Source organism: Eumetopias jubatus, unplaced genomic scaffold (assembly GCF_037043125.1).
Source record: "Eumetopias jubatus isolate StellerSeaLion01/CBP00866 unplaced genomic scaffold, mEumJub1_p1.0 scaffold_7, whole genome shotgun sequence".
NCBI classification, from domain to species: Eukaryota; Metazoa; Chordata; class Mammalia; order Carnivora; family Otariidae; genus Eumetopias; species Eumetopias jubatus.
The window spans coordinates 36,094,189-36,115,685 of record NW_028274813.1 but is presented as its reverse complement, the minus strand read 5'-3'; the positions used below and the strand labels follow the sequence as shown (position 1 = coordinate 36,115,685).

General features: G+C 39.2%; 1 protein-coding gene across 1 annotated transcript in view; it reads right to left on the bottom strand.

Moving 5' to 3' along the window:
* LOC114208524 (uncharacterized) overlaps positions 1 to 21,497 on the bottom strand; it is a 42,320-nt gene that overhangs the window by 11,925 nt on the left and 8,898 nt on the right. Inside the window, exons 3-6 of the mRNA XM_028102597.2 lie at positions 14,012 to 14,268; positions 4,453 to 4,588; positions 2,266 to 2,577; positions 1,109 to 1,309 (exon numbers count right to left, since the gene is read on the bottom strand). Of these exons, the coding sequence (XP_027958398.1) occupies positions 1,109 to 1,309; positions 2,266 to 2,577; positions 4,453 to 4,588; positions 14,012 to 14,268 (906 nt within the window). The remainder of the gene's footprint in view (positions 1 to 1,108; positions 1,310 to 2,265; positions 2,578 to 4,452; positions 4,589 to 14,011; positions 14,269 to 21,497) is intronic.

The window sequence follows — 21,497 nt, the reverse complement described above, 5'->3', positions numbered from 1 at the left end:
CTATTAAAGGAATGAGTTAAATCTGTATCTTTTAACCTAAGAAAAAACCATGAGGTACTTAACTTTTTACTATGTTAAGAAGAGTATTTGACTAGCATAGTCCCAGTTTTATAAAAATACCACCACCTGTATATATGTACTTGTATATTTCCATAAGCATGGCAATAGTTGTAGAAGATATATACACTACTGGTTACTGAAGTGAGATGAGCAGAAAGAAAGTTGGGGAAAATTATTCTTTCTTCAAACCTTTTAACCTGATTTCAAGAGTTGTAGAAAGCATGTGTTACTTGAATATCCTTAAAATTTAATATAGTGTTTTAAAATGTTTACAGGGAAATGAATAATCATTGATTACATATTCAGGAACAGAGGTAGGAGCTGGATTTATACTTAGACTCTGTGGAGAACATAGTTAATATCACTTCACTAAGCACTGGAAGTTTTCTAAACTCAGTGCTCCATGCATAAATGATGAATGAGTGTAATGAAAGACTAAATGAGTGAGTGGTGAGTGAATGAGTGAGATAACGCTTTGAGCCACAGCAATTACAGAAATAGTGTAACATTGGTATGATGTGACAAGCAATTTTATTAAGAGATAATGAAATAGAATTTTTTAAAAATCTCCTGAAAACAAATTATATTGTACCCTTCCTGTTTCCACCCCATTCTTAGAATTGACACTTTCATGTCTTCCTTACAGATGCAGAGAAGTGAAGAGTAGAGAAGGTACTGGTCTAATAGTAATTACCGAGGAATAGCATCACTGGCCCCTTCCTGATACTCCTCAGATCTATTGACACAGTGCCTGATGTGCTACCTGTACAGTTATTCCTTTGAGCTCCTTTCCTTCTAATCCGCTTTTTAAAGTACATTAAGAAATACACTATGCCCTCCAATGAATAGGGAATATGTGTGTATTAGAGAAATGAGAGATATGGAACGAGGAGAGGCTTTTTGATAAAAGCAGGTTTAAAGGTTTGTAGCAAATTTTCTTTTTCCAATATAAAGTATAAATAGTATTAACAGCTTTAAACATTAGATAATATAATAAAATATGATCATTTTCATTGTCAAAGAAATGCCTTATGCAGGAAATTCTTACTTTATTCCTGTCCAAGTCTAAACTCTCTTGAAAGAAGTCATTTACAGCAGTTTTTCCTTCCAGACGTTTCAAGGCTCTTTTTTGTTCCCTACACCTGTCTTGCATCTGGGACGGTTCTCTAGCGGCTTCTTCAGAGTGACGCGGCAGCTGCTCTAGGCGCTGAGTGAGCGTCAGAATTTCCTGCTGTAGGCCTTCAGTCCTCTGTGGGGAGGAAGGATAGCTCAACCTCCTGAGGGCCCATGATCTCCACTTCATTTCAAAGCTATGTGCAAGTTCTACTGATACTGACACGGTAGTAACGCTATATTACTACCTGGTGAGCTGGAAAGACTTAAGATTTGACACGTATCAGCCGGTTTTAGAGGAAAAAATGAAAAGGTTTGATACACAAAATGAGACATTTTAGTTAGTACTGAGAAATAAAGTTGTATAATGAATTTTAAGCAAAAAGTGAAAGAAAAAATTGGAACTCTACAATAAACAGACTGCAGCAGATTTTACGAACACTTGAACCTAAGCAATACCTATCTTCGTTTGAATTTTAAGGTGAGGAAGCATGAAATTTTACTCAACTGATTTGGATATGACAAGGAGATATAGCCACAGAAACCTGCTGATTCAATCTTTTCATAGAGTCGGCCAATAAATTCAAACAAAGAACTGATCTGACAGTGTATTTACTGCACAGGCTGACCTGACCAGGATTTAGGCATGATGGACACATTATCTTCACCATACCACTATTTCTAAGCCAGGATTCACTGAGCTTACACTGAACTGTACTAAGCATTTATCATGTGTTAATCCATTTAATCCTTACCACTCTGATAGGAGCTATGCCCTTCCAGCCCCCACCCCCACCCCATCCCACCAAATTTTACCAATGAAACTGAGGCCCAGAGAGGATAAGTAATCTACCCAAGAGCACACAGCTGGTAATGGCTGAGCTGGGATTCATACCTGGCTCTCTGCTCTTAACAAACACATTACACTACCTCTGCTATAATAATGGACACCCTCTTCCCTTTTACATTGTAATAGTAAAAATAAAATCAAAGTTAAAATGCAGAGCCACAGAATTTCCTAAATCGGCTAATATCAAAATTGACGTTAAAAGAAACAAGTTTGAAAGAATGACTTGTCGTCAATACACCTACAAACTTCCAAGATCTCTCTTTTGCACCAATTTCCTGAATCCTCTCTTTCACAGCTTGCTCGGTGGCTGGTATGGGGACAACACTGTTGCTCAGAAGAGTAGCCAACTGACTGAGGAATTTCTGATAGTGGGATCGTGCAGTTTTGGTTTCCCAGCCGAATGAATGTGGCGGTCTGTCCAATTCATATTTTTGTTTTTCCTTATGGATTGAATCTTCTTGACACTTATTCCAAATATTCCGCCCATCTTTTGGTCCTTCAGAGTGAAAAATGTCTCTTTCAAAGTTCTTGGTCAGGATAGCTTCACCTTTATCCTAAATATGCCAACACACATGTTAAACTTCCCATTCGGAGTTTAATATGGAGACATTTACTTCCTTTTTTGAAATATAAATATAGTCATAATACAAAACTTTAGGAGCAAGGTCCTCAAAAGAAATAAAGAGTTATGGAGTCATAAGAGAGACAAGGGCATACTCAACAGAGCAAACTAGAACATCAAGAGGTATTAAAGTGATCATATGGAGAAACTGGTTTGGGAACATAGGAAATTTAGCTTGGAGAAGCACCTAACCAAAGAGCCTCAGTTTATGAAGTTACACTCTTTACAGAAAATTTTGAGCTAATAAGTGTAGAAAGAATGACAGAAATTTTAAAATCAGCATTTTGCATCTAATAAAATAACTGTTTCAGGCAAGGATCACCAATGAATGTTAAGACAATGAAGTGAAAAGTTGGGGGGGACATGGATATTTCCATAAAGACTTCATTAGGGTTATAGAACGTGACTTACTAGTAACAGTTTTGATGATGTAAAAGTATAAATGAAAGAAGTCCCATTCTTTCCCCCAACCTTTCCCTTGTGCTCCTGTAATCATCCTGCTTCCATTGTAAATAGCCTGAGGGCGGGCCGGGAGGCTGATGCTTGTACTTCTTTCCCAATCTCCCACAGGAACATTTTACCTTTATAAATTCTAGCCTTCTTTCCACCTTCTTGACACCTTCAACTCTAGAAGCTGAGTAAATAGGTTCCATTTCTGGGCTTTTTGTCATGTGAAACTGAGAAATAGAAAGAGGGCTAGAATTGTTGAAGTAATGATGGGGTTACATCACTAAAAGGCTAGAAGAGACAGAATAAAAGGGCAATGGGAGAAAAGGTCAGAGTTGCATGCACGCTGGTTTGAGAGAGTTTTTCAAGAATGTGACAGATTAGTGAGAGAAGTGGAAAAAAATGGTAAGTGTTATTGTGAATTACTTAAGAGGGGCAATTAAAAATTGGAATTACTTTAAATTACTTTGAAGGTAGTTGCTGAATTTGTTTAAATGGAAACCCTCTGGGGCGCCTGGGTGGTTCAGTCGTTAAGCATCTGCCTTCAGCTCAGGTCATGATCCCTGCATCAGGCTCCCTGCTCCGGGAGCTTGCTTCTCCCTCTCCCATTCCCCCTGCTCGTGTTCCCTCACTAGCTGTCTCTCTCTCTCTCTCTGTCAAATAAATAAATAAGATCTTTTAAAAAAATAAAAATTAAAAAAATAAATGGAAACCTTCACATTAATTGGATTATAATGGACCTTGTCTTACATTCGGATTACATAATAAACTGTTACAGTCTAAGGATTTCAAAATAAACTTTCACCACTTCCTTGACAACAGAGTGGCTCCCATCCTCCTCCAACATTCTTCTGTAAAACCTCTACTCATCCTGTGAATTGCTATCTACTAGGGACCAGGCTCCTCTCTTCCTTCTAAACCCAACTGATGCCATAAATCTAGATTTCAAGGTCCAATATAGATGATCCACCAATTTAGCTTTGTTGATTCCTGTGCCTTGGTTTCAATGACTCTCACTTACACCTCTCTTCAACCCTTACAGTCAGAGCCCAAAACCCAGTTGTTGTCAGCAGCAGGAAGTAACCCATACCAGAAATGTAAAATTCCAACACTTCATTCTCTAACCACCACCTCCCCAGTTCTCTCTCAGCTTGGTTCCCTGCAGAATCAGAGACCTTAGATCTGCCTTGTGCCTTCTCTCTGTCCTTCAGAAAGGCTTTCAGTCAACCACACTGCACTGCTTCCTCTGATCCTCCATAAGAAGGAGACCAACTACTCAACACTTGCCAATCATCTCTTGGAGTAACGCAAGGTAATAAAATTCCTGTTTCTTTAAAAGTCACTCAAAATTTATTCTCACCTTCTTCATGAAACTATCCAAGGGATCTTCTTGTCCTTTCATATTCATATAAGGGGTGAATCCATCAGTACCTGCTAACTTTTTCTCCAAAAGGCCTGCTTTTCGTTCTGCCTTTTCTCTTTCAAACAGATGTACTCTGTATAAGATATCAGTAGGTAACAACATCATGAAACCAACTCAGTTTTCAAACTTCAATTAAAAATAATTAAAAGACATAATCCCCACTTAAAATGTATTAAATATGTGTACCAAGTAGAAATGTACTTTCTATGAAAAGAGCTGTGCAGTTACCCATCTATTTCTAGGGAAAGACTAGAAATGACAGAGAAACGGAGAGAAAAACAATCCAGTGCTAAGTCCTCTGGTAGTTCCCCTGGGGAAGGTCAATTTTTAAACCATCCTTTTCAAGGGGAAACTTGAGCATGAATATTTGACTGCCACTATTGATAACACTGTAATGATTAGGAGGTTCCACAGGGATACAAGTACTCCTATTTTAATAACACCTGAAGGGCTCTTCCACTGGGATTTGATAAGAGGAAAGGGAATTAGAATAATGAAGCAGCAATAAAGAATAGCTTATGTAAAACCTTGTTTTATTACCAAATATACAAATAGCTAATTATTTGCTTTTTGGAGTTTTTTGTTGTTTTGTTTTTGTTTTTTTAAAGATTTTATTTATTTATTTGACAGAGAGAAACACAGTGAGAGACGGAACACAAGCAGGGGGAGTGGGAGGGGGAGAGCAGGCTTCCTTCAGAGCAGGGAGTCGGATGCAGGGCTCGATCCCAGGACCCTGGGATCATGACCTGAGCCAAAGGCAGACGCTTAACAACTGAGCCACCCAGGCACCCCTGGTTTTTGTTTTGATTACTAATGGCTAGGTTTGATAATATTTTCTATCCTGTACCCATAGTTAGGTTAAAGTTTCAATCTATCTTCTATGTTTTTTTTTCCTCATCTAAGAATTATAGCTTACAGAATTAGTGAATTTGGATCAGTTCAAAAGAAATTATTTGTATTATCCAAACAGAAAATTTTACCTTAAAAGGTTATATTAGAGACATGCAGAACACACTCAAAAGTTCTAACATACCTATAACTATAACCCTAGAGTGAGAGTAGAGATACAATGGGATAAAAACAATATTTGAAAAAATAATTCCGAAGATTCCAAACCTGATGAAAGACATAATTGATAGATTCCATAAATTCTGTAAATCCTCAGCAGGATAGATACAAAGAAAGCCACACCAAGACACATCATAGTCAAACTGCTACCAATAAAAAGCATACATTATTCCCTTCAAAGTTACAACAATAAGATTGACTAACTTTTCAACAGAAACTATAGAAATTAGAAGAGAATTGGATGACATCTTAGAATGCTATAAGAAAAAAAACACTGGCAACCCAGAATCCTATACTCAGAAAAAAAAAAGCCATTGAAAAAATGAAAATGAAAATAATATAGTTTCAGAAGAAAAAAATGGAAAAACTATCAGAGGAAATGCATTATAAGAAACACCAGAGGGCATTCCAGTCCAAGATGGTGACATGGGAAGACCCTGGGCTCACCTACATCTATTTGTACAGCAATTCGGCCTGAGGGGGAGTTGAGGGCTGACTGAGCAGCTTTTGCACAACAGAGGATGCGGAGACCACATGGAGAGGCAGGAGAGACAGAGATGCCTTGACTGATACCTCTGCAAGCTCTGGGTCACTGGCCCATGCCAGCCCCAGGTGCCCTGGGGCTTGGAGGGATAGCTGGAGTTTGGAAAAGCAACTGGAATGTGGAGGAACTAGCCCTGGAACCCTGCCCAGGGTAAGGGAGCTACTGGAACTCTCTCTGGGTCAGAGAGGCTGGTAGGTGGCACAGTTTGTGTTCCCTCTCCACCTTGGTGATGAAGATGGGAGCAGGGTTCCAGATGCTGTGGTTGACCTGCTGCCTCAGTGAGCACTGGGAGCCTGGCCCACACCCACCTCAGATGCCCTGGGGCATGGAGGAACAACCAAGGTTTCAAAGAGCAGCTAGGGTGTAAAGGAGCTAGATCTAGAAACTTGCTGGGCAGTGAGGGAACCGGTGGAGCTCTCTCTGGGTAGAGGGGCTGGGGAGCACCAGGGTTTACATTCTTCTTTTACCTTAATGGTGTGGATAGGGAAGGGTCCAGGCACCATGGCCAGCGTGTCACATCAGCAAACCCCATGCCCCTGGCCCACATCAGCCCCAGATATCCTGGGGCACAGAAAAGCCACAGTTTAAAAGAGGAACAAAATAGAAAAGAGCCAGTCCTAGAACTCTGAAAAACAGCAGGGGGAGCTGCTAGAACTGTCCATTTTGAAGGGGCTGGTGAGCACCACAGTTACATTCCCCATCCACCTGATAGTGTGGTTGAGGACCACACTAGTGAACAAGGTCCAGGCACCATAGCCAACCTACCACCTCAGTGAGCCCCAGGCCCCTCGCCCACACCAACCCCAGCTTTCACACAATGGCAGCCCTAGTGTGGCACACGCTGGACACCTCCGGTTCAGCAATCACTAGAGTTCCAGCTTAATGGCTGGATCATGGAGAGGCAGGAGAGACAGAGATGCCTTGACTGATACCTCTGCAAGCTCTGGGTCACTGGTCCATGCCAGCCCCAGGTGCCCTGGGGCTTGGAGGGATAGCTGGAGGGATAGCTGTAGTTTGTATCACCAAGGTGATACAAGCACAAAGCACCTGGAAAATTCCAGGGCCACACCAATTCAGCTCCAGACAGCTTACTAGGGTACCCCCAGTGCAGAGTACTCTGGGACCTCCTAGCTAATGCCTGCTTTGGCTTAGCTGCCTTGCCACAGTACCCCCTGCAAAGAACACCCTGGGAACTCCCAACCCATGCTCGCCTCAGGTCCAGCTGCCTTGCCAGAACATCTTCTGCATGGGGCACTCTGGGACCCCAAGTCCACACCCCACCTCAGCTCCAGCCACCCCACCACGGAGCCTCCTGTACAGAGCATCCTGGGACAACCTGGTCCATGCCAACCTCCATTCTAATCAACCCAACAGGGCACCCTCTGCACTGAAAACCCCAGGACATCCCAGCTTTCACCCACTTCTGCTTCAGCTGTCCTCCCAGGGTAGCCCTGTGCAGCACCCCAGAATCCCCTGGCCCATGCCCTGCCTTGGCTCTAGCTGCCCTGCCAGAGCATCCTCTGCACAGAGATATCCAAGATGTCTGGTTTGTACCCACTTCAGTTTCAGCTATCCTGCCAGGGGGCCTCTGCACAGAGAACCCAGGGATCACCCCAGCCTCTACCCACTTAAGGTTTAGCTGTCCTGCCAGGGCAATCTGCATGAAGAGCCCCAGGACCCACTGGTTTGCACTTGCTTCAACTTCAGCTGTCCTGCTGTTGCACTGTCTGCACAGAGTCCTGGGACCACCCAGGTCCACACTCACTTGAGCTCCAGCCATCCCAGCATGGTAGCCACAGCACAGAGGGCACTGGGAACCCCAGCCCATGTGAGACAGAGCTCCAGCCAGCCAGCTAAAGTCACCAGGCACACATAGTATACAGGAGATGACATTACACAAGACCATTCCTTCAAGTTTGTTTATTTATTTATTTATTTATTTATTTATTTATTTATTTATTTATTTTTTAAGATTTTACTTATTTATTTGAGAAAAAGAGAATGAGAGATAGAGAGCATGAGAGGGAAGAGGGTCAGAGGGAGAAGCAGACCCCCGCTGAGCAGGGAGCCCGACGTGGGTCTCGATCCCGAGACTCCAGGATCATGACCCGAGCCGAAGGCAGTCGCTTAACCAACTGAGCCACTCAGGCGCCCAAGACCATTCCTTCAAGTTTAGAAGAGGTAGTTGTCCTGCTTAATTCATAGAAACAGACAGTCCAGCAAAATGGGGAGACAGAGAGATATCCTCTGAATGAGCAAACAAGACAAAACCCCAGAAAAAGAACTAAATGAAATGGAGATAAGCAATATGCCTGATAGAGAGTTTAAAGTAATGATCATAAAGATGCTCACCAGATTGGAAAGAAGGGTAGACTCAGTGAGAACTTCAACGAAGAGATAGAAAATATAAAAGAGAACCATCAGAATTGAAGAATACAATAACTGAAATGAAAAATACACTAGAGGGAATTAACAGTAGATTAGAGGATGCAGAAGAATGTATCAGCAATCTTGAAGACAAGGTAATGGAAAGAACCCTAGCTGAACAGCAAAAAGAAAAAGAATTTCTTAAAAAAGAGGATAGGTAAGGAATCTCTTGGACAACATCAGGCAAACAAACATTTGCATTATAGGGGTTCCAGAAGGAAAAGCGAGAAAGGAAAAGAAAAGTTATTTGAAGAAATAACAGCTGAGGGGTGCCTGGGTAGCTCATTTGGTTGAGCATCTGCTTTCAGCTCAGGTCATGATCCCAGGGTCCTGGGATCGAGCCCTGCATTGGGCTCCCTGCTCAGTGAGGAGCCTGCTTCTCCCTCTCCCTCTGCAGCAACCCCTGCTTATGCTCGCTCACACACTCCCTGTCAAATAAATAAATAAAATCTTAAAAAAAAAAAAAAAGAATAACAGCTGAAAAATTCCCTAACCTGGGGAAGGAAACAGACATCCAAGTTCAGGAAGCATGGAGAGCTCCAAACAAGATGAACTCAAGGAGGTCCAAATCACCAACACATAATAATTAAATGTCAAAGGTTAATGATAAAGAGAGAATTTTAAAAGCAGGAAGAAAGAAGCAACTAGTTACATACAAGGAAATCCCCATGAGGCTCTCAGCTGATTTTTCAGCAGAAACTTTGCAAGCCAGAAAGGTGTGGCAAAGAGCTAAAAGGAAAAAACCTACAACCCAAAGTAGTCTACCTAGCAACTTTATCATTCAGAATTGAAGGAGAGATAAAGAGTTTCCCAGACAAACAACAGTTAAAGGAGTTCTTCACCACCAAATGAGACTTACAAGAAATGTTAAAGGGACTTCTTTAAGTGAAAAAGAAAAGGCCATAATTAGAAATAACAAAAATATAATAAAAAGATATAAAATATATGACAGCATATATATATAAGACATGGAGGAGAGAGTAAAAAAAAAAGTTCTTTTAGAATATGTTCAAACTTGGGGTGCCTGGGTGGCTCAGTCGTTAAGCATCTGCCTTCAGCTCAGGTCATGATCCTGGGATCCCAGGATTGAGCCCTGCATCAGGCTCCCTGCTCCATGGGAGGCCTGTTTCTCCCTTTCCCACTCCCCCTGCTTGTGTTCCCTCTCACTCTGTCTCTCTCTGTCAAATAAACAAATAAAATCTAAAAAAAAAAAAAAAAAATGTGTTCAAACTTAAATCAACTTACTATAAACTGCTATATATTTAGAGTCCTATATTTGAACCTCAAAGCAACCACAAACCCAAAACCTATGATAGATACACAAAAAATAGAGAGAAAGTATTCAGGCATAACACTACAGAAAGTCATGAGTCACAAGGAAAGGGGATCTGAGGAGAAAATAGAATAACTACAAAAATAACCGGAAAACAATTAACAAAATGAAAATAAATACATACCTATCAATAATTACTTTTTTTTTAAGATTTTATTTATTTGACAGAGAGAGACACAGTGAGAGAGGGAACACAAGCAGGGAGAGTGGGAGGGGGAGAAGCAGGCTTCCCGCAGAGCAGGGAGCCTAATGCAGGGCTCGATCCCAGGAGACCTGAGCCGAAGGCAGACACTTAACAACTGAGCCACCCAGGCACCCTTCGATAATTACTTTAAATGAAAATGTTCTAAATGCTCCAATCAAAAGACAAAGTGTGGCAGAATGGATTAAAAAAAAACCCAAAACAAGAGCCATCTATATACAGCTATAAGAGACTCACTTCAGACCTAAAGACTCATATGGACTGAAAGCGAAAGGATGGAGAAAGATATACCATGCAAATAGAAATGAAAAAAAAAACCCGAAAAGCCAGGATAGCAAAACTTATAACAGACAAAATGGACTTTAAAACAAAGCCTATAACAAGAGACAAAGAAGGGCATTACATAATGACAAACAGGTCAATTAAACAGAAGTATATAACAACTGTAAATATCTATGCAACCAAAATTGGAACATTTAAATACATAAAGTAAATATTAACAGACATAAAGGGAGAAACTCATAGTAATATAGTAATATTAGGGGACTTTAACACCCCAGTAACATCAGTGGATAGATCATCCAGGCAGAAAATCAGTAAGGAAACAGTGTATTGAATGATATATTAGATCAGATGGACTTGACAGATATATAGAGAACAGTCCATCCAAAACAATGGAATACACATTCTTTTTCAGGTTCCCATGGAACATTCTCAAGGATAGATCACATGCTTTGAAACAAGTCTCAATAAATTTAAGAAGACTGAAACCATATTATGCATCTTTTCTGACCACAATAGTGTGAAACGTTCCATGCTCATGGATTGGAAGAGCAAATATTGTTAAAATGTCTAAGCTACCTAGAGCAATCTATACATTCAATGGAATCCCTATCAAAATACCATCAACTTTTTTCACAGAGTTGAAACAAATAATCCTAAAATTTTATGGAACCAGAAAAGACCGTAAGTAGCCAGAGGAATGTTGAAAAAGAAAACCAAAGCTGGTGGCATCACAATTCCAGACTTCAAGCTCTATTACAAAGTTGTAATCATCAAGACAGTATGGTACTGACACAAAAACAGACACATAGATCAATGAAACAGAATAGAGAACCCAGAAATGGCCCTTCAACTCTGTGGTTAACTAATCTTCAACAAAGCAGGGAAGAATATCCAATGGAAAAAAGACAGTCTCTTCAACAAATGGTGTGGGGAAAACTGGACAGCCACATGCAGAAGAATGAAACTGGGCTATTTCCTTACACCATCCACAAAAATAGACTCAAAATGGATGACAGACATAAATGTGAGACAGGAGTCCATCAAAATCCTAGAGAACACAGGCAGCAACCTTGGTGACCTCAGCTGCAGCAACTTCTTGCGAGACACTTCTCCAAAGGCAAGGGAAACAAAGGCAAAAATGAACTAGTGGGACTTCATCAAGATAAAAAGCTTTTGCACAGGAAAAGCAAACAGTCAACAAAACCAAAAGACAACTGACAGAATGGGAGAAGATATTTGCAGATGACATATCAGATAAAGGGCTAGTTTCTAAAATCTGTAAAGAATGTATCAAACCCAACACCCAAAGAACAAATAATCCAATCAAGACATGGGCAGAAGACATAAACATTTCTCCAAAGAAGACATCCAAATGGCCAACAGACACACGAAAAAATGCTCAACATCACTCAGCATCAGGGAAATACAAATCAAAACCACAATGAGATACTACCTCACACCAGTCAGAATGGCTAAAATGAACAAGTCAAGAAACGACAGGTGTTGCCGGGGATGTGGAGAAGGGGAAACCCCCTTACACAGTTGGTGGGAATGCAAGCTGGTGCAGCCACTCTGGAAAACAGTATGGAGGTTCCTCAAAAAGGTGAAAATAGAGCTACCCTACAACCCAGCAATTGGACTACTAGGTATTTACTCCAAAGACACAAATGTAGTGATCCAAAGGGGCACCTGCACCCCAATGTTTATATCAGCAATGTCTACAATAGCCAAACTATGGAAAGAGCTCAGATGTCCATCAGCCGATGAATGGATAAAAAAGATGTGGTATATATACAATGGAGTACTACTCAGCCATCAAAAAATGGAATCTTGCCATTTTTAATGACGTGGATGGCACTAGAGAGGGCACTATGTGAAGCGAAATAAGTCAATCAAAGAAAGACAATTATCACATGATCTCACTTGTGGAATTTAAGACACAAAACAAAGGATCATAGGGGAAGAGAGGAAAAAATAACACAAGATGAAATCAGAGAGGGAGATAAACCATTAGAGACTCTTAATCATAGGAAACAAACTGAGGGTTGCTGGAGGGGAGGGGGGTGGAGGGATGGGGTAACTGGGTGATGGACATCAAGGAGGGCACATGATGTGATGAGCACTGGGTGTTATATAAGACTGATAAATCATTGACCTCTACCTCTGAAACTAATAATATATTATATGTTAATTAATTGAATTTAAATTAAAAATTAAAACATTAATAATAAATTTAAACAAATTTTAAAAATGAAATAAAATTAGGTAAAGGATTTTAATAAATATTTCTACTAAGAAGATATACAAATGGCCAATAAGCACATGAAAAAATGCTCAACTCTTTAATCTTATGGAAATACAAATTAAAATCACAATGAGATGTGACTTCATATCCACTAGAATGGCTATCATAAAGAAGATGAACAGTAACAAGTGTTAGTAAGGATGTAGAGCAATTGGAATCTTCATACATTGCTGGTGGGAATGTAAAATGGTGCAGCTGCCTTGGAAAATAGTCTGGAAGTTCTCAAAAGTAAACATAGAGTTACTTTATGGCCCAGCAATTCTACTTCCAAGGCATATACTTAAGAGAAATGAAGCATACAGTCATATAAAAGCTCATACAAGAATGATCACAGCAGCATTATTCATAAAACCCCTCCAAAAAAGGGAAACAACCCAATGTCCATGAACTGATGAATGGATAAGAAAACTGTGGTATATTCATACGACAGAGTATTATTCAGCCATAAAAAGGAGTGGAGTATACGGATTCATGGTTCAACATGGATTAATCTTAAAAATATGTGCTAAGTGAAATAAGTGAGACACAGAAGCCATCTATTGTATGATTGCATTCATGTGAAATGTCCAGAAAAGGCAAGTCCAGAGATAAAGAATGTAGATTAGTGGTTGTCAGGGACTAGAGAGAATGGTATGGGGAGTAATTGGTAATAGACATGGGGATTCTTTGGTGGGTGATGAAGTGTTCCGGAATTGAATAGTCAATGATTGCACAACCTTGTGAATATACTAAAAACTACTGGATTTTCTTTTTAAAATTATTTTATTAACATATAATGTATTATTTGTTTCAGGGGTACAGGTCTGTGATTCATCAGTCTTACACAATTCACAGCACTCACCATAGCACATGCCTCCCCAATGAATTGTGTACTTTTTTTTTCAAAGATTTTATTTATTTATTTTGACAGAGAGAGAGACACAGCGAGAGAGAGAACACAAGCAGGGGGAGTGGGAGAGGGAGAAGCAGGCTTCCCGCGGAGCAGGGAGCCTGATGTGGGGCTCGATCCCAGGACCCTGGGATCATGACCTGAGCCAAAGGCAGATGCTTAACGACTGAGCCACCCAGGCGCCCCTGAATTGTATACTTTAAAGAGGTGAATTTTTTCTTTTCTTTTTTAATGAAGTACAAGTGATTAAAAGGGTGAATTTTAATGGTATGTGAATTATATCTCAATAAAAATGTCTTTTTAAACATAGTAATTTTGAGTCAGGTATTATAGGAAATCCTACTAAGTTTAAATTCTGTGATCAATCAGGAATGTGAAGTTTATATACTGTTTTCAAGCTATGACAAATGACATGTTTGAAAACAAACTAGAAAATTTCCTACCTTAGACGGTTTTCTAGTTCTATAATTCTTTCAGTTAGATCCCAGTTGCCTCTTTCAAGATTCTGAATATTGGTGTTTTTCAAAGATTTAATTCTGGTTAGAGAAGCAATAAGTTCCTCTAGATCCTTGATATCATCTTTCAGGGACATTATCTGGAAAGACTGTTGCACATTATTTTCTTTGTAACTTTCTAGCTCATTCTTCATTTCTTGCAAGGAAGTTTCTTTTATGAGAAGCTTGTTTTGAAGATTCCTTAGCTAATGAGAAAGGGAAAATCATAATTTTGGTTTTAGAAAATTCATGACTTTAAATCACTATGGGTATTTAAGTTATACATTATTTTTTTAAAAGACTTATTCATTTATTTGAGAGACAGTGAGCGAGCAGCGGTTGGGGCAAAGGGAGAAAGAGGGAGAGAATCCTTAAGCGGACTCCTGAGTGAAGAGCCCCACTTGGGGCTCGATCCCAGGTCCCCAAGAGATCATGACCTGAGCCAAGATCAAGAGTCAGTCACTCAATTGACTAAGCCACCCAGGTGCCCTAATTATACATTATGATACAATAAAATGAAGACCCTCAAATCTCCTAACAGTATATTCCAATGTTACATATATTTTAAAAATTATTTCAAGGGGTGCCTGGCTGGCTCAGGTGGAAGAGCTTGCACTCTTGATCTCAGAGTTGTGAGTTTGAACCCCATGTTGACTGCAGAGATTACTTAAATAAATACATAAACTTAAAAAAAATAAAATAAAAACTGAAGCAGTATAATTTTAAAAATCCATCAAAATGACACATAGGGTTTGGAATAAGTTATTTTATTCTCATCAACATTAAAGTTGTTTAAATCTTGTTATGAATTGTATAATTCCTAGCAGAAAAGAAATACTTAATGCTTTGGCCATAGATGCTTGCTTTATGCTGGTTGTGAAGGGCAATGTGTTCAGAGGCCTCTTTCACAAAGAGATGCCTATGTTTATACCACTTGTTTCCTGGCCTTGTCTGTGCTGATCAGAGAAATGGGTGAATAGGAGAGTGAGAAGAAAGAATGAGGCTTAAATTGACTATATTTTGGGGCACCTGGGTAATCTAGATGATTAAGCGTCTGTCTTCAGCTCAGGTCATGATCTCAGAGTCCTGGGATGGAGCTCTGCATTGGGCTCCCTACTCAGCGGGGAGCCTGCTTCTCCCTCTCCTTCTCTTGCTCCCCCTGCTTATGTTCTCTCGCTCTCACTGTCAAGTAAATAAATAAAATCTTTTAAAAATTAATTAATTAATTAATTGACTATATTTTTAAGGCAAATAAAGGAAAGAAAAGATCATAAAGTTATGAAGAGTGATGGCCTGTGAGAGGGGAAGCAACATAAGAGAGCCACAAGCTGCTACCTGAAAAAGACCAGGGACGCCTAGGTGGTCAGTCGGTTAAGTGTCTGCCTTTGGCTCAGGTCATGATCCCAGGGTCCTGGGATAGAGCCCAGCGTCAGGCTCTCTCCTTGGTGGGAAGCCTGCTTCTCCCTCTCCCTCTGCCATTTCCCCTACCCCCGCACCTACCCCCCCCCCCCCCACACCCTGCCGCTTATGCTCTCTGGCTCTTTCTATCTCTCTATCAAATAAACAAAATCTTTAAAAAAAAAAGTCTCTGCTCTTCTATCTGATAAGGGAAGAAAGCTCACTAGATAAAGAAAACTGAGGTACTGCTAACATTCAGGGGTCAATTAACTTTTAATGTAACCTAATTTGTTCAAATTTCTTAATAGACTGATAAACTTGTAAAAGAGGAGGAAAGGGGGCAAGTTTGATTTGACATTATAAAAAATCATTAGCTGTATAACCAGAAAAGGGTCAGGAATATTTAGTTATTGACAAAAAAAAAAAAAAAGACCTCAATGTGAGACACGAATCCATCAAAATCTTAGAGGAGAACATAGGCAGTAACCTCTTGGACATCGACCACAGCAACTTCTTTCAAAACATGTCTCCAAAGGCAAGGGAAACAAAAGCGAAAATGAACTTTTGGAACTTCATCAAGATAAAAAGCTTCTGCGTAGCAAAGAAACAGTCAACAAAACAAAGAGGCAACCCACAGAATGGGAGAAGATATTTGCAAATGACACTACAGATAAAGGGCTGATATCCATGATCTGTAAAGAACTTCTCAAACTCAACACCCAAAAAAGAAATAATCAAGTCAAAAAATGGGCAGAATCAGAAGGGGAGATGAACCATGAGAGACTATGGACTCCAGGAAACAAACAGGGTTTTAGAGGGGAAGGGGCTGGGGGGATGGGTTAGGCCAGTGATGGGTATTAAGGAGGGCACGTATTGCACGGAGCACTGGGTGTTATACACAAACAATGAATCATGGAACACTACATCAAAAACTAATGATGTACTGTATGGTGACTAACATAACATAATAATAAAAAAAAAGAAAAAAATTGCATTAATGACAAATGCTATAATTCCTAATAGTACAGCAGTGGGAAGACAAGGCATTTTAAACTAAATTTTTAGTCCAGTGTGTGTATAAAATGTGTTCTAGTTCTAAGAAATTCTGTGAAATTAAAACAGTGTTCTCAAAACATACTGTTATGTATTTTTTTATTATATCACCACTAAAAACACACACTTCAGTGAGGCCATGGAGTTTATAGAGAAAGAAAGTATGGAAGAAGAGAAAGACCTCAAAATTTGGAGGAACAAGACAAACTGTGGCCATAGGCAAGTCAGTTAAATTTTCTTACCCACCTCACATTGTGCTTGTAAGGAATAAAAATAACATATATCAAAGACCTAACGTGGTGTCTGTCACATACAAAAATATAATAGACTAAATTGAAAACATACAGCTAAATTGCAGGTACACACTAAATTGAAGTCTGTGCTCCCTTAGAACTTGAAATTATGTCATACAAAAGGCACTCCACAAACTTCCCTAATTAGCTGCAGAAATGACTGAGATATTTGAAATGGAGAAGAGGTGGTAGAGGGCACAAACAAGATCCTGAAGATTAAGTGAAAGATTCGAGCTCAAGCTAAAGCTCATTTCTCTTCTTCATTGCCCAGCCACACTGACAGTAAGAATCCTCTGTGCTCATTCTTCATCCACTATAATTCCATTTTTATAACATTCCATTTCTCATCCCTTATTCTCCACCACGGAAACTCTTCTCTCAAAAGTCACCAGTGGTCCCTTATCAGATTCAATAATTTCTTTCCAGTTGTCACCAGATTCCACATGTCACTGAAGCATTTGACACCATTGACCATGCTCTTTTCTGGATATGGTCATTGGCACTTGGTATCCATTTCCACCCCTATGATGTCTTCTTATTCTGCAGAACTAGAAATAAAACTTTGTTTCCAGAGTCCTTGTGGGGCCCGGGGTTCTCCAGGCCAGTGGTTCTCAAACTTCAGCAATGCATGAGAATCACCTAGAGGGCTCATTAAAAAACAGATTGCTAGGCCTACATCCAGAGTTCCTAGTTTGGCATGGGGTCTGAGAATTTGTATTTCTACCAAGTTCCCAGGTGACGTTCATGTTGCTGGTCTGGGGAACTACACTTTGAGAGCCATGCTAGGTGTACACTGAGCTGCACGAAAGAGATGTACTCCCACAAAATTTAGAATAGAGAGGAGGCCGTTTTCCCACCACTAATTCTGCTGGTAAGCAAGATCAAGGAGGGAGCCAGAGAAAAACATTGCATTACTTAGCTAACAGCTTCATGGGGGTTGAGAAGGAGCTCTGTGCACTAAAGGCTCAGTGGAGGGTGTCTGGCTCTGTTAGACACCTTAACCTGAGTGGGTTAAGGCATCTGACTTCCTCTAGGGTTGTGGCTGGGGTCATGATCTCAGGGTCCTTGGGGCTGGACTGCTTCACGCTCCCAGCTCAGTGGGGAGTCTGCTTCCATTCTGCCCCTCTCCTGTTCATCTTCTCTGTCTCTCTCTCGCAAATGAATAAATAAAATCTTTTAAAAAATAAAAATAAATAAATAAAATAAAGGCTCAGCGGCAGTTGCAGCAACTTCCTGACCTCAGGATCTCATCCACAGTGTGTGTCCTTGAACTCATTCATCCAGTTCTGGCCTCAGCTCCCACACCCAGAACTTCCAATCACTCTGTATACATAATTCTCTTTTTAATTCTCTATTAAATTTAATTTAATTAAATTTAGAGAATTTAATTCTCTATTAAATCATTTTCAGTTTGAAATACTTAAGGTGGTTTCTGCTTTTTGCAGTGAATCCATGACTGATTCTTGGCATTCATGAAACTCCTTTTTCTCTTCCTCCCTGATTACTTCTTTCCAGTTTTCTTTGGTGGTTCTTTTTCTCTTGCATGGAAGCATTCCTTGTGCTGATATTAAGGAACTGTGCTAAACTGGATGTAACAAATTCTATATGGGGGGGGAGGGTTTCTTTAAATGACCACAGAAGATATAAATGAATGCATGGGTTTTTAAAATTCATCTTATATTTTATAAAGCTTCCCAGGGTGAAGAAGAGTCTGGAATTGAATGAACACTTCATGGCCAGCCCCACAGTCTCTAGGTTGCACTGACTTCATCATTTAGACTGCTTTTTAATTTCATTTTTGGCACAGACCCATCTTCTTTTTAAAATACTATTCCATTTCCCCCAAAATATGCATTATTAAAAGCTGCTCTATAGTCTTGACCCTTAAGCAATTCTCAAAGGATACTACAGCCTTCCTACCATAGAGGAACATGGCTTATAATATGAAGTTGGGTTTTTAGGACATTCTGACAAAATTCTGAATAGGAATCAGTTTTGCAGTCTGAAGTAGTGAGGAAAGGAATTCTTAAAAAAAAATTACAGTATCATTAAACTAAAATTTCTTAGAATAAAATACAACCACTAATGAAATAATAAATTTAACAAATTCTCCCTAGAGAAAAGGAGTGATTAGTTAAGAAAATTATTCACCATCACTGGTTGATAATGAAATGGTTTGGTTTAAATTTTTCTAACTTGTGCTAAATAAACTCTAGGGTCAGATTCTCCCCCCTTCTTACTTTTCATACAAGTAAAACTTTTTACTCCTATGTTAGCTATTACAAAGGAGCTATTCTTTTGTAGCTTTTTTTTTTTTTTAACTAGGCCCCACACCCAATATTGGGCTTGAACTCATGACCCTGAGGTTAAGAGCTGCATACTCTTACTGACTAAGCCAGCCCTGGGCCCCTGTAGCCTTTTTTGAGCACATCCACTCCTTTCTCCAGGTGTTCATTTGTCAGTTTCTACTTTTTAACCAAAATATGATTTGCTTCATCCCTATGTCTATGTATTGCAGATCAGAGCCTGTTTTAAGACCGATTTATTTAATTATAAATGTATTTACTTAAAATAATGGGCTAAGTATTCTATGAAAAATCCATTTAGAAAAGATAATAAGATTAAATGTTTTAAAAATGGAAAGTTCAAAATTCATTTATATTTTTGTAAAAACATGTTAATTAGATCAGAGTCATTTTTGATTAACCCTTTTTTAAATCCTCCCCTCTAGTTACTAGGTCTGTTCATTTTACCTCTAATATGTCTCTCATATCTAACCCTCTCTTCCCATGCCTGCTGCTTTGCTGCCTTGTCTTGTTTTAGGGCCCCATTGTTCATCTCATGCACTGTTACAGGACCTCCCACTTGGTCTTCCTGCTTCCCATCTAGCACCTCTCTAAGCCATTCTTCATTTGACCAACAAGCCTCCAGTATCTTCTATGTTCCAGGCATGTGCCAGGAGAAAATTAAGAACTCTCAAAAATTTCCCAGCTCATTAGGGAGACCAATTATAAAACAAATAATTAGAATATACTTTAACGGGTATAATAATAGTGGTATGAGCAGAATGTTCTAAGGACACAAGCAAAGGATATCTATTCTATCCTTAGTTGTCACTTCAGATCATATAATATCACTCTTCTTTTAAAGGTCATGATAACTCTATGTTTAGCTTTTTGAGTATAAAATATTTTTGAAATGACAACATTTTAGAATGAAGGAAAGATTAGTGGTTACCAAGGGTTGAGGGTAGGAAGGAAGTGGGTGTGGATATAAAATGGCAACAGGAAAGATCTTTGTGGTGTTCAAACTGTTCAGTATCTTGACTGATTATTTAGAACTTTATACATATAAACACGCAGATGAATACCAGTAAAACAGGGGAAATCTGAATAAGATTGGTGGACTGGTAGACCATGTTGCATTTATGTCAATATTCAGGTTGTTACATTATATTATATTTTACAAAATTGACTACGGGATAAACTCAGCAAAGTGTATAAAGGATCTCTCTCTATTATTTCTTAAAACTGCATGTGCTTCTTCAATTATCTTAATAAAAATTGCAAGTAAAATTAATAATAATTGGTTTTGATATATTTTTCTTTAGCAACAAAATTGACATTGCCAATTTTCCATTCACCCCCTTCAAGGCTGCATCTACCAGGTTTCTACTATTTGCCTTATTACTACACTAAGGAAAGAAAAAACATCTTATCTGCATAAACACAGTCATATTGCTCTCACAAATAAAAAATTTCCATGAAAAATCCAACTAAAAATACTGGCAAAACACTTTACATTTATTTTAAGTTTAACACGCCAGGCCTTATTACACATATTATCAGTAACATTTTTTACAAGTTGTTTAACTCCTATTTAAACAACTTATCCAGCACTATGCCAACTGTTCAACTGTCGTGCCTAGACAACACAATCACCAACTGAACACTTTAATATTTATCACGTCCATATCTGACTTTTCTTAAATATAGCCCCTCTTGTACCTGTTTCTCCATTATTGGGCAGAAACACATGATAATTATTTTTGTATGTCTCACAAAGAAATAAAGTTGATTATGACAAAAAAGTTTAAATTCATGCAGTAAATAGAAAAACTGCCTTATCAAGACAATTGTGTTCCTGTGGGATTAAATTATAGGTTATTGGAAAAGAGAAAGATGACTCATGCTAAGGTATTCTGTTGAAATCTCTAGACTCTTTTATTAATATACATACCATCTAAAATGAAGTCAAAATGAGACCTTGTAGAGCCTTTCATACACCTGCTTTGATAAATAGATTAAAAATATTTATAGTTACCAAATGATTTATGTACATGTAGAGATTTGCTTTTAAAAAGTACTTTGAGGGTGCATGGGTGGCTCAGTCAGTTAAGCATCTGCCTTTGGCTCAGGTCATGATCTCTGGGTCCTGGGATCAGGCCTGACATCGGGCTCCCTGCTGAGCAGGGAGTCTGCTCCTCCCTCTCCTTCGGCCTCTCCCCCCTGCTCATGCTCTCTCTCTCTCAAATAAAATATTCAAAATAAATAAATAAATAAAAAGCACTTAGAAATTCTTTTTTTTAAATAAAGATTTTATTTATTTATTTGACAGAGACAGACACAGCGAGAGAGGGAACACAAGCAGGGGGAATGGGAGAGGGAGAAGCAGGCTTCCCGCCGAGCAGG